General features: G+C 35.9%; 1 protein-coding gene across 10 annotated transcripts in view; it reads right to left on the bottom strand.

The window, feature by feature from the left end:
* Window positions 1–5,916: 5,916 nt before the first annotated feature.
* The window catches only part of LOC134538717 (nocturnin), a 337,405-nt gene continuing 326,750 nt past the window's right edge, over window positions 5,917–16,571 (bottom strand). For 9 of the 10 annotated variants that reach the window (XM_063380158.1, XM_063380165.1, XM_063380157.1 and 6 more), the window contains 5 exons: window positions 13,295–13,521; window positions 12,346–12,411; window positions 9,292–9,413; window positions 7,842–8,048; window positions 5,917–6,490 (listed from right to left, as the gene is read on the bottom strand). In XM_063380158.1, the coding sequence (XP_063236228.1) occupies window positions 5,987–6,490; window positions 7,842–8,048; window positions 9,292–9,413; window positions 12,346–12,411; window positions 13,295–13,521 (1,126 nt within the window). In that variant the 3' untranslated portion in view covers window positions 5,917–5,986. Of the gene's footprint in view, window positions 6,491–7,841; window positions 8,049–9,291; window positions 9,414–12,345; window positions 12,412–13,294; window positions 13,522–15,459; window positions 15,507–16,571 lie in introns of those variants that run through there. The other variant, XM_063380159.1, reaches the window with a different exon arrangement.

Genomic DNA, 16,571 nt, shown 5'->3' with positions numbered 1-16,571 from the left:
AGGGAGGGTGGGGAAGGGGTGTTTGAAGAGTTCGACACTTGTCTGCTAGGGACCACCACAAGTCGATGCCTTAGAGATGGTGGCGATTGCGGCGGTGAATTAACCAACTACCTCAAACCGTATTAGAAATTTTAACCTGGGCTGGCGACTTCTATACAGTATATATATTCAAAGTTTGAAGCCAGATCATAGAATGTGCAAAACCATAGAATGCCAGATTAAAGACTTTTTGCTGTATAATTAGAGACAAAATTATATGGTGAATTGCGATAAAGCCACAATAACACCTAAAAGTACGTCAATGCACCTTATAACACAGAAATTCAAGTTACTACACCACAAAGCAGTGAAATGCAATTAAAATTATTAAACTATTTAGCATTTTCAATCAAAACTTAACTCGAATGATGAATACCTTATCTTTTAAATATTATATTCAGTAAAGGTGATTTATTTAGCATGATGTTTGTAACACAACTTAATAAAATAAAAATTAGAAAATGTTTACTTTTTTTAAATCTTGCAACTGTTATTAGTTAATCATTTTTACATTATGACCCTAGAACATTTTTTAAACCCAGGAGATACTTAACATATTTATTTTATTTGTTCTGAAAAGTAATAATTTTGAAAAAGTGCATCATGTATGAGTCATAATTGACACTGTTGTAGAGAAATTAGTATAATCGAACATTTAAGTATCATATTTGTTCATTAATACGCTATCTTTTTTGATATAACAGATTTCATAAAAAATTAAAACCATTAACTCTTGTATCTATGTATAATGTTATGTGGATGGCTAATGTTTGGACCATAAACCTGGTGTTCTGTTGGCAGTTCCAGTTGAAGAGTTATTCAAGGGCTGGGTTTAAATTGAAGTACACAGGTATTTATGTTCGGCTTGGAGTTAAAAGAAAAGTTTGGGTATTGTGTGAATAGAGTGCAGCCACAATTCTCAGTTTGAATGTGATGTGCCATACGACAGGTATTGTAAAATGTTTTGTATGTGGCTTGTTCAATGCCCACACTAACCAGGAAAGGAATATTTTACTTGCAACAAGTATCTGTAATACGTTGTATTCAGTAAAAGCAGGCTGTTGCCAGTACAGAGAAACTTATTACTCAATTCATATAAAGAATGGTCTGTAATATTTCAACATATACATGTATACATATACGTAATAATTACTGGTGTATAAGATGAGAATTTTCAAGTGGAAGTGTGTGTTTTTCTTTATAATTATACCAGATGTTCAATAATTGCCAGGTGTAAGTTTAATGGGTGTCGGGGAATTTGAGAACCAGCTTTTTTTTTTTTTTTTTAATTAATTAATTTATTTATTGAACATATGTTGAGAAATGCAACCCTGCAAAGTGTGAACGTCAGCGCACAAATTTTAATTTTTTTTTTTACGCATTCAGGCACTACTCCAGTGCCATGTAGGACGCGTGATCGCAACAGAGTGGGATGTAGGTGGGTTGTAGGTTGTTCGGCGTAAAGCGCTGTCAAATGTGTCACACCTTCACGTTAGATCTTAGAAGCGCCATGCAATATACTTTATTATAAAGAATCATCAATCCCCCCCTATTGAAGCTGTGGGTACGGGGGTCCTCCCCTGGGAAAATTTGTATTTCAAGGTGGAAAATGGTGCTATTTAAGCAGTTTTATTATCTAAAAATTGATTACACAACACTTTCTTTGCCCCCGTTTGCCCCCACTTCAAGGTTTCAGAGGGGGGGCAAAATACCCTTGCCCCCTCCTCCCCTGTTTTTGCGTCTCTGTTGCACATGTATGTGCCCCTAGGACACGGAAGTTCACAGTCGAGGCGGCTGGGACACCGTCACTGTGATGCGACCGTGCGCACTCTCAGATCCTAGAGCGGCATTTTGCACGCTACTGTTTTCGTCTATAACTTTGCAGGGTGGTGTTTCCAGACATTCAATCCTTAAAATTTTTTGTTTTCCCATTTCTGCCACCTATTAAATTTAGTCCCAGCAATTTCCACACATACTGTATGTATAAATAATTATTTTGTATAACCTCTCATCTGATATGAAAGTAAAAAATTTACTAGGTACGTAAGTTTCATCCCTGAATAAACTTGTTTTGCACCCAAACTTCAAATAACATTTTTTTATCTCTGCAGACTGATAAGTTTTTTTTTTTTTTTTTAATATTTTACAAAATAATTGTATATAGTAAAGTATTTACAACTGAAAGCAGAAAATGGCAAGAAATTTGATACTTGGATATCAAGGGTGCTTTGCCACTAGTGCATGAACTCAATTGTGATACATTTTATTTTTGGCCTCGTGTGAAGAATGTGTAGAGCTAGAAAAATTAATGCCCAGCCCTAAATTACTACTACTACCCAGGAAAATAATAATAGTGTTATTGACTTGACGTTTACTGTTCTATTGTACATAGTATAGGTTATGTACTTAGCTTTTGAATTTTCTGTATATCATCATAGCATTTCCATATTTAGACTTTTGACTGCAGTAGTTTAACACTATTTTACCTGTAAAATAATATTTTGATTTCTGCATCATGAAAGATTATACACTGCTTATATTATCTCCATATTTGAAGGTATGCTTGAATGAACCTCCCTATGCTACATGGAGGAAATCTGTGTTTTTGAGTATCATTGTATTCCGAGAAAGTGATGCAGTGAAGAAGCAGGCAGAAGAATATTAATGTATTCTTGAGTGTACACAAATAAATAAAAACATAGCAACAGTTGTGCCTCATTTCTTCTAAACCCAGCAAGTGCTTTAATCCCACAGAAATCAAAAGAAAAAAAATCATTGGATGAGTAAAATATATCCCACTGTCTGTACAGACAAATTGGAGAGGTACACAGTAATGTAAATGATGTCAACCAAGGTAAAATGTCACTACGTAGTGTGTTCAGTAGCACACCTAAATTGGGTTAAAAATCCAGTAAATAAAACGATTTTCCAAAAAAATTGGTTGTCTGTAAAGTCGGTTTACGGACAATAGTTTAACGTGATGTCATAAAACATTGATGAAATGATTCAATTTTATTCATAAAAGTGCAATCATTTTAGATGTGGTGCAAGCGTACAATGAGCGTAACGGGACAATGTGCGTTACAGGACACTTTCGTGCATGCAGCCGGCGTTCATCGATTTATTAGACGTCACGTCAATAAAATGTTGCAATGGTAAGAATGCAAAGTATTACCATATTGAAGTTTAGTGCAACTACTGGAAAAGAGATAAAACTTTGTGTGAACTAGCAATGGTGTTTATCCCTAAAAATGTTTTGAATCTCTCTCGTTTAAAAAATACCCAAAAAAAGAACATGTCAAGATTTTTAAATCGAACACAGTACTGAGTATCCTAGTTTTAACCAGGATATTAAAATCAAACTACGTAAACCCAGTAAGTGGTTGTATATACATTACTGTGGCCGGCAGTTATCTTGGCGTGTCTCAGCGCGGTGGTGCGGGGACAGCGGGACCGGAGAAAGGAGAGGGGGTAAGCAGGCGACACGTAGCCGAGAGCCGTGTAGTAGCTGTTAGGAAAATATCGGCCTTCAGTGTATACCCGAAAATGGAAGGCGAAGGTGGCAGCTCGCAGAGGCGCGGTAAAGTGATACATAGCGGAGAGCGGGAAATAATAAAAACCGTGATGCAGTTTACTGATGAATAAGCGAAAAATAAATGTCTGCTCGAGCCTTTACAGAGACAGACGGCAAGAGCAGCGAAGTACACGGGTGTGAGTGAACGGTCCATAGTCAGGATTCGTAAAGTCAGCAAAGAACGACCACATGACCCACAGACTACGCCAGAAAAAAAAAAAGGTATTTTAAGTATTTAATGAACAATGTAAATATATATTTACTACGTTACTGTTACGTAGTGTATAGTGAAGTAAAATATTTGGGCAGTTAGGGTGTGTGCGAGTTGGGCGGCTATTAACAAGTAAGGTCTTGATAGCCTATTGTGGAGAAATGATGAGTATGAAGCGTTGACGAAATGACAGAACGGAAAAAACGGGAGTACCTAGAGAAAGTAATAAGAATAGTAATATTAGTAATTAATTTTAACTTAATTTTGTTTTTCGTCACCTAATACAATCCATTATCATGGAAAGAGAACTTCACACTTACATTAAACAAATCATATAATATATATGAGGTTTTGAAGGTTATAATATGCATTCTAAAGTGGAAGTACAATGCAAATTGTATTTACATTTATAATAAATAATCGATTATAGGTTCATTAAAATATAAAGCCACACATGCACAAGCATTTTTTAAATGCCATTAACGTTGGTAGTCAGGTGTTTCCTAAACGACTGACATGAAGTTAAAGCAGCAAATATAACATAACAAGCTCCATGTTTACTTAAATGTACATCCAGCGCTAAATGGAACGTTTTAGGTATGGAAACCGGAGAACGATAAGGGCTAGACTGGCTCCTGCGTCATCAACTGTGAGATAGCTTTCGCGCGGAGAGCTACAATTGCGTAATGCTTTGGTCGTTTGCTTTTTCTTGTAAGACTTTTGTTTTAATTAACTTTGAGAACACAATGAATTGAGAAGCATAGTTTTAAATTTATTTTAAATACTAAGTGACCTAGTTTTCCAAAATAAATCGTGTCTGGTTTTCGCTAGTTACTGAGTTAACATTTCAATTAATTTTGGTTAGCATAATGATTAGCAGACACCGTAAGTATATTTAATGGGACAAAGTAAAACTTTACAGGTTTAGATAATAGTTCGTTACTTTTCCTGACAGATGAGTACAAATATTCGAGCACAACCACTGCAATTTACACAATGTTACACTTATGTAATACAAGTACAATTCATAGGATTTCTCACTGTTGGTTTGGTAACTCAGCGCTCTTAGCCAAAAGGCCTTACCACCCTGGGGCCCTCACGGACGTGGATACAGACTTACGTAGTGTAGGAAGTAACGCGCCGTATGTATTCTTTTCTGCTAGTACAAACCTGGCCGCTGACCTTGACAATAGGGTATCGCTTCCTCTTCGCCCTCCCCTCCCCACAAGACAGGACTAGGGAGCTCAGACGCCAAGATAACTGCCGGGCATAGTACATGGTATCATTCTCCAATATTTAGCCTACTTATCATGGCAATGTTTTAAATTGTATTTCAGATTCACAATATCATAAACCTAACATGTTAACTTTTTGTGCATGTTTGTTAAATATTATGTTCAATGTCATTCTGATAGAGAGTAAGTTCTTGTAAGATGTTTTGCATAAAAATTGTTAACTGACGTGAAAATATGTGTGTAAATTTCAGGGTTGGTAAACAAGTTTTTTTTTATTTCTTATTTAGGTTCTCTACATATTCAAATGAAAACCATAAAACATCCCACTTTCTTCCACTCTTGTTGAACCATAAAAGTTATAACATCAAACAACTGAAGTCCAGCAAATCTACACATCTGACTGGGACTTAACCACAGTAAAAGAGTATTCCCCTCGCAGGAAGATGATTCTCCACAGAATGGGGATTTACAGTAGTCTATGGATTTCCCAAAGAATAGGAATTTTCAATTTAATACTACTTATAATTTTAGAGGAATATTTGCTGGGTATGATTTACAATTTATTCAGATAATTTAAATGATAAGATCGTGTTCTTTTTGTTCCTGTAATTAACAAGCATAAATGACCAAACTTTAGATGCTATCAGAGTGAAATTATACCTTTATTTAAAAAAATTAAATATTCTATTTAAACAACCATTTGGTTTAAATCAACCAACCCTGCTACATTTACCTGCAATTTTGAAGCGAACCTTTCCACTTTTCCTCGTAAATTTTGGGATTGCGAACCAAACACAAAATACATGTCCTAGGTACAAGTTGACGCTGGGCTTCAATACAAAATAAATGTTCACAAATAAAAGTAAATGTTAATTTTATTGATAATAAAAATAAATTAAATCTCACACAAACAGGTAATGGACGCTCTCAAGACAAGGTGGCCTGGGAGTCGGCGAACCTCAGGTCGCACACGAGGGAGAAGTGGTCGGACGGGTAGGCGAAGGACGGCACGCGGCCCTCGCCGATGTCGTCGCCGGTGGGGAAGCGCAGCACGGCGTCCACCGCGAAGGCATCGCTGGCGTAGAACACGTAGTCAATGGTGTGGCACACCTCGCCCTCCTCGCGCACCTTCCAGGTGGTGTAGGGCGGCTCCCGGCCGTCGCCGCGCAGCAGCGTGCAGGCGCTGGCCAGGCGCAGGCGCTGGTCGCCCAGCAGCGTGCGGTACACGGGCTCCGACGGCTCGGCGTTGAAGTCCCCGCAGAGCACGGCGGGCCGGCCGCCGCAGCACGCCGCCACGAAGCCCAGCAGGTCCTTGCCCTGCTCGTGGCGCAGCGCGGCCAGCAGGGCGCCGCTCCGCGCCTTCAGGTGCGTCGTGGCCACGCACAGCTCCCGGCCCGTCTCGCGCACCCTCAGCAGCGCCGCGATGGCCACCTGCGTTACATCACAGTTGGATTCCTGCACTTGCGGTGAAAACCTCAATACTATTCGATACTTCATTTCATAAATACAACATTCATGTAACTTTTCTCTCTACTCGTAAACATGACATCTTTCACTTCCAATGTTTGACGAGCAATCATGACGACGTGAAGAAAATAATTTAAAGCAGGGTGGCAATACATGTTATTCATAAACTTAAGATTTTTTTTTAGTCTTTCATACACTAAAAGCTAATTTCTCAATATATTTTAGATACTTTTTACATAAATCTTTTCCACTTAAAAGAGGCAAGTTAAAAATTGGAATTACGCGCATATGAAGTCATCAAGTGGAATGCCTAGATTTTATTGTTTGAGCATATCATGTTGGTGCCCATGTGGAAACACAATTTTGTACACTATGCACTGTTTGCGTTGTTATTATTAAATCTATTGTGAATTTTAATCATGGTGAATACAAAATATCTCATGTTCAGTAAGTGTTTTAATGCCAATATAAATGTGCATGGACGTAAGTCAAGTCAAACACAACAATCAGGACTGTTAAAGATCATGACGGGGGCAGGAATTTCACAACAAAAAAAAAGTTTCAATGAATTTTAATGATATATTTGTTGATGGTGAACTACAGTGTCTGACCAGACACTAAAATAATTTATCAGCAGCATGTGATTTTTAATAGGCATGTCTAGAAAAAAATACCAGTGTCAGTACTATAAAAATAATCTAATCAAAACGAATTTTTCCTAGCTGATACATTTTGGCAGAAACATGATGTTAAGTAAATTCTTTGAATTTCACATAATAAAAGTTAGCATTTTTGTATTTGGGTTAGGTTTCGTTAAAATGCAGATTAATTTACAGAAACGTGCCATTTTTGTGTAAAAATCTAAAACATTTTCAGATAATTTCCACATGATTAAAGCAGATGATCCCCAACTATTTATATTGAATGTGCGAGAATAAACTGAAGTGAATTTAAATGCAAGTTAGCATAAGGCTACTGGAAATTAAAGTCTGTGACTTCCGGTGCAGTTACTGTTTATTTCAGGACTTTTACGGACTTTTGTGACCTGCAGATATGTACCCTGATTATGAAGTACTATCCATCCGAGAAAACACCCACCAAGAATGATAGGCTCATTGATCACGATTCATGATGTCATAGACTTCCTAAATTCATGCATGTAATGTTGTAAGACATGGTTTTGATTCTAATTTCATCAATGTCACTGTCGGACTAGACAGAGCACTGACCATCACAGAACATACTCCCGAAATCCTGCAGCGCTACCATTGTGAGCGTGGCTGCACATAAGAAAAGACGAGTAGCAATAACCAACCTGGTTGCTCTGCACCCTCCACACTTCGAGCACCCTCGTCTCCGCCTTGAGCAACTCAAACTTGTCCTTGCGGTAGAATATTGCGCATCCGTCGGGGCCGTTATTGTCCTTTATGTACAGGCAGGGCGAATCCGGTTTTGGGAAAAACATTCCTTCGTAGCCTTGCGTCGCCAAAATAGTCTTCAAGAAGCTGAAATGATCCACTTCCTGAAACATACGAAAGCAGTTTTGCTACAGTTGTTTCAAGCTGGCAAAATAACAGGGGCAGTTATGCATATGACATACACATATTTAATTTTCAACTTAAGTACCTGTAGGGCTTAAATATTTTTGAATTGCTTTCACATTAACCTTAACACTGTTCATACAAAAATTTTTAAAAAATTTATTGTTTTAACATAACTACACCAAGCAATTCAATTCACATAAATTTTCTGATACGTACCTTAAAAACTTTTTTTTTTCCTTCAAAAAAAATATATTTTTTTTGACACCAAATCACTGTTCAATGAATGAAAATAGGATTTTAGGATGTGTATGTGCCCAGTGAACAAGGCATCTATAAATACTGGTAAACAAATTTCAGGACTTTGTCAGGACCTTTTAATAACATTTTCTTACAAATTCTTTTTATCTAAGGCTGATTCAAAAAAAAAATGACTAAAACTAATTAAGAGCAAATGTAATACAAAATTTAATAAAGTTGGCAGGAACAGACCAAATTTTATGATAGAAAGCTAAGACTTTCTCAGATAATTTCCATAAGATCTAAACGGACATTCTCCAACTATTTATATTTAACGTGAGTCTACAAACAAACATGAGTGAGGCACCAAAAAACAGAATGCAAGTTAGCAAAAGGTCACTGAAAATAAGTTTTGAGACCAGTCCTTCAATTTCCTTACTTTTTCATGACTTTCTGGACTTTCTTGACATGTGGACATATTGATGAACCAATTTATTTTCACTGCACTAGCTCCAAATGAATGTAAGAAACCTATGACAGTTTGAACATTTTTCTAGTATTTTCTCAGCTACACAATGTTTCAGCAACATTAAATACCGTACCTAAGTGTTACTGTTTCAGCAACACAAAATTTGTATTGAAAGCAAAGAACCCCAGAGATATTTTTCACTTGGTGTTACTGCTTAGGGTATACTGTGTAATCACCTGCCTGAGGAGAACATTTTTTTCTGTCATTTTACATCAGTTAAGCTCAACAACATTTTTGTAGCATTTTAGGTCACAAAAGATCTTAAAATGTTTTTGAAGTACAAGCTTTGTCCCATGATAAAAAAAAACCTTTTAGTAAATCTTCCAAAGACGATCATGATGCAGCATCGACTTATTATACTCAGGAGCTTGGAATTGGTACACCAAGAAACACGCACTGTGCATTTTCATGTTGGGAACACAATCAGCAATTTCACTTTGAGAGAAAACAATTACCTGCAAACATATCACGTCAGGGCTGTACTCTATGATTTCTTCGACGATGAGGAACCTCCTGGTTTTCCACTCCAGCGCTTCGTCTGGACAGCAAACGAAGTTGTCGTTCATCTGGCCCAGAGCTAAAACATGAGACCGTGGATTATTGCAGGGCTAACTTCTCGTCAACAGCGAGGTTACAATGACACCAACACACAGCAGGAGAAACTGTGGCAGAAATCTGCCATGGTCTGTACAGTGAGGAACCACTCCAGCATTTGCTGGGAAACAAGGAAAATCAAAACCAGGATGGCCACACTGGGACTCAAACCAGGCTCCCCTGGAAGCGATATTGTGCCCAACCACAGCATCGCCTCATTTCACGTCTGTACGATTGAAATGTAACTATTTACCTAATCCATTCTTATGTATAACATAATTTAAAAAAAAAAATGTGCTTGGAGTCCACGCGCGACAGAAGTGAGACTTCTTGCTTACTATATCATATGGTTGAGGTCGCTCATCAAAAAAATATATGCAAGTATGCGAGCACTAAATTATGCTATTGTAAAAGTGTGCAAGTGTAAAGTATACAAGTTAGCAAGTGTGCAAGCATGCAAGTGCACAAGTATGCTGCATCATTTCTACCTCTCCCCTGCCATCTCCTCCTCCACCTATTCCCCTTTAACGTTTGAAAATTGTAACAAAGAAGTTTCACTTCAAAAATCTGAAATTTAAGGTACCTTTTCTACCTGAAAATAATGTGACATTGAATATGAGACACCCAAACTTACGAAGTTACAAAAAATAATTTATGGGGTGAATCACAACTAAAACACACAGAAATTAAAACTTTTAGTAGTATATTCATACAATATTAACTAGAACTTTTCTGGTGTCACTTTCGTCAGAAGAGTCATTTATGAAACAAACAGCAATTAGAAAAAAAAAGATTTTTATGGCTGTAGTTCAAAAGCCATCATTTAGAAAGCAAAGAATGCTGTGATATGCAGGAAGATCGTGTAGTTTCTTAACCAAGCAGAAGTTCAGGAGGCAGTTATGATGCACTGTGCTATTACCATCACCATTAATTCACTTTTTCCAGCGGGAAGATAAAAGTTTGCGAATCCCACTTCTAGTTTCAGCGTTTTTTGTAAAAATCATCACATTATATTCGGACGAAGATGGTTGTTGGTCTTATTTTTTTCCCGAACATTTAGAAAAGAGCATTTGATTCCTGTTATTGTAGCAACATACTTACACACCAACATTTTTGCTATGATTTATAGTTTAAATTTACTTTCAAAATTTATTGGTATGTCAGTGGGTGACTGAAAAAATGTAATTAATGTTAAATGTAATTTACAAAAATGTGTCCAAATCTATGATCTATGTATGCACTAGCAAGTCCTAAAATATGAAACACTAACTAATCTGATAATTGCTGGCTGTTTCACAAAATATTGTACCTATGTTAATATATTAGTAATATATTCAAGTAAGCCTAACTTAAAAAATAATTCATTTTGGCTAAAACTAATGCACATATTATTATTACTAGACGAGTACATATTTATCATGCCTAGCAAGCATTTCTAATTTGGCAAATTTAGATGGCAATTTAATGTCCTTTTCCAAAAAAAAAGTTAATTGCAAGTGAGCTAAGCATAGAGAAATTAAGCCTGTATAAAATTTTCAGACTCATCAAAATTGGGCTTACATTCCAAATTTTATCTGTTTGGTCTCTACAAGCATAGTATGTAATAAGTTAAATGAATTTCAAAATATCTTGTACATGATTTGAACAATTCATCTATGTCTACAGGATACACACAGTAGTTAGCCAATGGTAGGGTTAGGAGTTTTCCGCGATCCCGCGATCGCGGAATATTTCGCAGAATTACAAGAGTCCCGCATAATTGCAGAATCATCGCAGAATCACCGATTTAGCTGTACCTTTTTTGTCCATTTTGAGTGCAGTAATAATGCGTGCAAGGGTTATGTTCTCCCAAATAATATCTTAATTACTATGGGCAGAGTGAATAATTTCCAAACATTGTATGAAACATACGTTTTCATATAATTAATGCGGCAATGCCGTTAAAAAATACAAGTTTGAATTACCAAAATATCACGTACGGGAAATAAATTTTGTTTGCAGAGAATCCAAAGATAAGATTATAAGAAAAGTAGCACATTGAGCGAGCGATCCTACCGGCATTTATGAAACGACTGTAGTCACAGTCGATGGAAATATGTGCGCATCAATCGACTAATCGATCAATACAAGGCTTTGAATACGAAATAATGACCTTATGGCCGTTGGCACAAGATGTAGGCCACACAGCATATTAAAAAATATAAATATATAGATATATTGTGATCCACTAAAGTAAATGAAAATGTCTTTGAGTAAATACGTTTTTAAAGAAGCCAGCGGGAGTAAAACAGCTATTCAAAATTATTTTTGTTAGCTCGGAAAAACTGGCTTCTTTAGGTTGTATATACATGTTTCAAACGTGATAAACTATTATTAATAAATTGCAGAACTTTACATTTGTTATCGCAGAATTTCTTGTTTTCTATCGCAGAAAGTAAATTAAAATTCACTATCGCAGAATTTTGGCCTTTGGTGTGCAGAAAACTCCTAAACCTAGCCAATGGTGTTATTGTAAATGACTTAAAATATATTAAGAAAGAAAAAGGCATTAGCTTGGTTGAGATATATCATAAAAAAGCTTTTTTTCTAAATTAAAAGGGAATTTGCATTTATAAATTTTTTTTTGGAAGCATTTGGTTTCAAATTATTTAGAATAGCCAACAGGTTTGAGATAAAAAAAGCTTGGCCAATCAGCTATTAAAAGTTAACTTATTCTGGCAAATTTTGATTCAAAGCTGAAATTTAATTAGGTTAGGTCCCAAGTTAAAGATTAGAAGATTTCCCATACCCTAACTGTCATCCATCACTGTCATTTTCAGTCTGAATATGTACACCCATTACAATATGTAAACCGTCCAATTATTGTAGCATTAATGTACAAACACAGCACAAGTATTTAAGACAGCCGTTCTCACCTTGTGATAAAAGGTTCCACTGGAGAACTCGAATGTTGTTTGGACTGGACACAGCCTCATCACATCCTGCACAATCGTAGAATAACATCATCACTTCTCTGTAACAGCTGCAATGAGAAAACTTACGTAATTTCATTGATAATGTACACACTACATTTTACATAGCATTGCAATGCTATTATTATTTAACTCTGTATTTTATTAATGCGCTACCTAATGCCCAGCATGACTCTTTCAATTTTTTTTTTTGCAATTTGTTTGAAGTAGGTATACATATACAAAGCATCTCTCCCTATATCTGTCTTATATGTCCCTCTAAAAACCTCACTATAGTTCTTTCTTTCTATCTCTCTCTCTCTCTCTCTCTCTCTTGAGAGAGAGAGAGAGAGAGAGAGACTGACATACACAGACACCCAGACACACACACAATGTCCGTAAAGTAGAGTGCAGTTATGAACACTTTTTGTTGCTAACAGAAACAAAACAAAAGATTGAAACTTTTTCTTTTTTATTATTACTTTTTGGCGAAGATTTCACATTTTATTTTTCTTGTTTCTTTGCTTTCCTGTGACTGGTCGAAAGTGCACCATTACTTTATGGATCCATCTGTATTAGAATCTCTCTATGTATATCTCTATATATCTATATCTATCTCTTTATTTCTATATCTTCCTATTTATATCTTTATCTTTACAAATCAAAAGGTGAACACACAAACATATAATTATATTTACTAATTTATGTACACAGGTATAGCAAAACAAGCGTATATTCGAATGCAATGTTGCGTCAAAATTTCAAAGCAATCAGTGAAGAACTTGAAGATATTTAAGATTTTGAACTAAATAAAATTTACATTTTTATTTAATAAAAATATTTAACAGTTGCCGAACCAATACCAGCCTTTGAACTGAGTTGTGAAGTATTTACGTCGGCACAGTAGGCCTACCCTTGGAGAGGACGTTCCAGTGCAGCAGGCGCAGGCCGCCCGGCGCGGCGTCGGCGAACTGGCGCCCGGCGCGGTGGAAGGCGCGCTTCACCAGCGCCGGCAGGCCGCGCAGCTCGCGCCGGCACCGCTCCAGCAGCTCGTCCCGGCTCATCCTCTCCGGCAGGCGCACGTCCGCGTCCTGCGTGTCGTCGTTGGGGATCCGGGGCGCCGACGTGAAGCTGCCCATCCTGCCGACAGGGGCGGGCCCACCGGTCACGACAGACTAGATGGCAACGTTCGCCACGTTCGGGGATACTCCCCCAGGAAAATTTGTATTTCTAGGTGGAAAATGGTGTTATTTAAGCAGTTTTATTATCTAAAAATTGATTACACAGCACTTTCTTTGCCCCCGTTTGCCCCCACTTCAAGGTTTCAGAAGGGGGGGGGGGCAAAATACCCTCCCCCCCCCCTTGTTGTTGCGCCCCTGAGTACTGTTGATGGAGTGACAAATATTTTTGATGAGATACATATTGTGTTTGCCTGAAAGATATGAATATTTTTGGATATATGATAATTATGATATGTGTTGTTAAGACTGGGTTGGATACTGTAGTGCCATCTTTATTGATTGTAATCTTTATTTCCTGAAATCGCATAATTATTTGATTATTTTCTTCCTTAATAACACTCCACACAGCTTCTAATTCATTTTTTTTTTCCTTCCATGATTTTTTCAACATTTTGTTATGGTTCTGTCACTTGAATAAACCTTTTAGATATGCAATAACTGTAATGTTTCATTAAATATGATATCCAGTTTTCTGATTAGTTGGAGTTTCTAAATATTACTGCTTAAAATTTTAATAGCCAACTTAAGCAAGTTTTTGAGTGACCATTTACTGGTGTTTACTATCGTTATTCTGTTAGGAAAGGATTCTTGAAATTGTAGGTAGAAATTATTCAGCAAGAATTAAAAGTTTGTTTCTATATTATTATTGCTATGTACATACCATGTTTCATTTGCTGGTAGTTTCTCTAAACTTGATAGTTCAATAATGAGTATCAGATATTTAAAATCATAAAAATTAATAGAAAATATATACCAGAAGAAGGAATTAATACTCAAAATACAAAGTTTAAATATTCTGACAGTAAAAAAATATTCAAGGAATTTTATGAATAAAAATTTCTGTATTTTAAATAAATTTTTGCACAAAATACTGACAGTTCAGTTGTTTGAACAGAAATGAGATTTACTTTTCTAAAGAAGGTGTCATTTTTATTTTAATGTGATATATCTCTTAATTTAAATTATTTTATAACGTTATTAACGGTAATCGTGGTTCTCAGTATTTTATAACTAGGTAATATTGCAAAACCGAGACTCATGCGTTTGAAAAGAAAAAATCAGAACATGGTATTTTTTACTATAATTTATTGTTCTACAAACTATTTATAACAAGGGATTACAATTAAATTGTATTAACGTCCCCTTCTATTAAAATGCACACGGACATGAATATTTGCCATTGATTGAGTTAGAGAATGTACGTTATAAAATGAGAAGTGCCATGTTGAAATCTACATGAGCAAAAGCTCTCACCTGCCTCCCAAATAGATGAGTGTTTTACTATTTATGGTTTTTTTGTATGTTTTTTGTATGTAGTTGGCATGATTTGTTCACTGTAATACACAAAAGTATTAAAACATTTGCTGTGAACTTGATCCTGATGGCATGATCCTGTGGTACTTGATGCATTGTGTTTTAATTTAGTATGTAGAAAGATCTTGCACATAACAGAGGCTTCGAAATGAAGTGAAAGTTTGGTTAGGTAAGGTCAGCTACATTAATAATCATAAAATCATATATTTTTTTTTTTAATGATTTGATGTGTTAATGTGGTTGACCTAACCTAATTAACCTTTCAATTTAGTTTAATTCACCTTATTTCCCACAAGCCCCAACTGATAATTTATTAAGTACAGAGTTTTTGATGATCCAATGGGAATTTCTAAATGCCCTTCTTTTTGGGGATAATCAGGGGACATATGCAATGGTGAAAATTAATCTTTTACAACATTTTTTATGGAAAAGTTACAATTCTACTCATTTACTGATAATTTGGCAAATTTTGAAAATTCCATATTAAAATTAATAATTTAACTGCCCACAATGTTTTCCATACCTGCAGCATACACGAAAATGATTTGCACAAAAATTTCTAGAGTTCATCTGTAACATCATCACAATATATACCTAGAGTTCATCTCTAACATCATCACAACATATTTCCCTCATATTTCCATTTTGGCCTTTGAGAAATGACAGGAATGATACTGCCAATGTTTCAATTGGGATGCACACTACACAGCCACACGTTAGAAGAGAGCACTACGCAACTGAAATGTTAGCTTAGCGGGGCTTTCTTTCTATTCCACCTCATCTGGAAGTCAATGGGTTCTTTGTTATCGTTGTGTGACTCATCACCGTATGTTTAAATTACCCATCAGAGTGGTAAATAAATTTGGAGGTCATAAAACCTCTCCCTTACTGCCTCACACAAAATTTACGGTAATTTTCTATAGTATGTAATTTTCTACTTTAAAAAAAAAATTGAATATATCTCATCCCAAAAAATTGTGTTAAGTATTTTGAATTTCGAGGAATAATATGGATCCCAATACCATAACAATATTGTTAACGTCACCAACAACATTTACAACCATACATTCTCACGAGATAAGCATAGGAATCCTGGATTTAGGGCGGGGAAAATTCACATGCTTGTTTCGCATAAAATATGTTTCTTAATTAAACTAACTTTCAGGTATTGTATTATGAACTACAGCCATACTTATTCTAGTCTAGAATATGATACACAACGTCTATTAAGTTTCCTACTGTATTGTATTCTATATTACCATCACAATCAGTTTATATCTTTTGGGGTACTACAAGAGACCTTTTTACATTACCTAATAAATTTTTTCATTCACCTCTCAAAATAAAACCATTATTTCCCCTAACATCCCACATGAAACACACACAACACAACTGTTACCTAACACAGGAAAATTTTTTTACATTAAACACAACAAATTACTCAAATAAAACCCATAGTAATTACCATTTACAGTCAATATTACTTTTGTATACAATAATTTTATGCCCAAAAATTAAACCATTTCACCTATAATTTTTTTTAATATCATAAAACACAAACACACTTCCCTTAACATTACAGTCACAACCACACATTCATTCCCCACACTGTACCATTAAATTATTCAATATAAA

This window comes from Bacillus rossius, chromosome 14, assembly GCF_032445375.1.
Source record: "Bacillus rossius redtenbacheri isolate Brsri chromosome 14, Brsri_v3, whole genome shotgun sequence".
Classification (NCBI taxonomy): domain Eukaryota; kingdom Metazoa; phylum Arthropoda; class Insecta; order Phasmatodea; family Bacillidae; genus Bacillus; species Bacillus rossius.
Note: the sequence above shows the minus strand (reverse complement) of the source record. Positions and strands in the feature narration are given on the sequence as shown.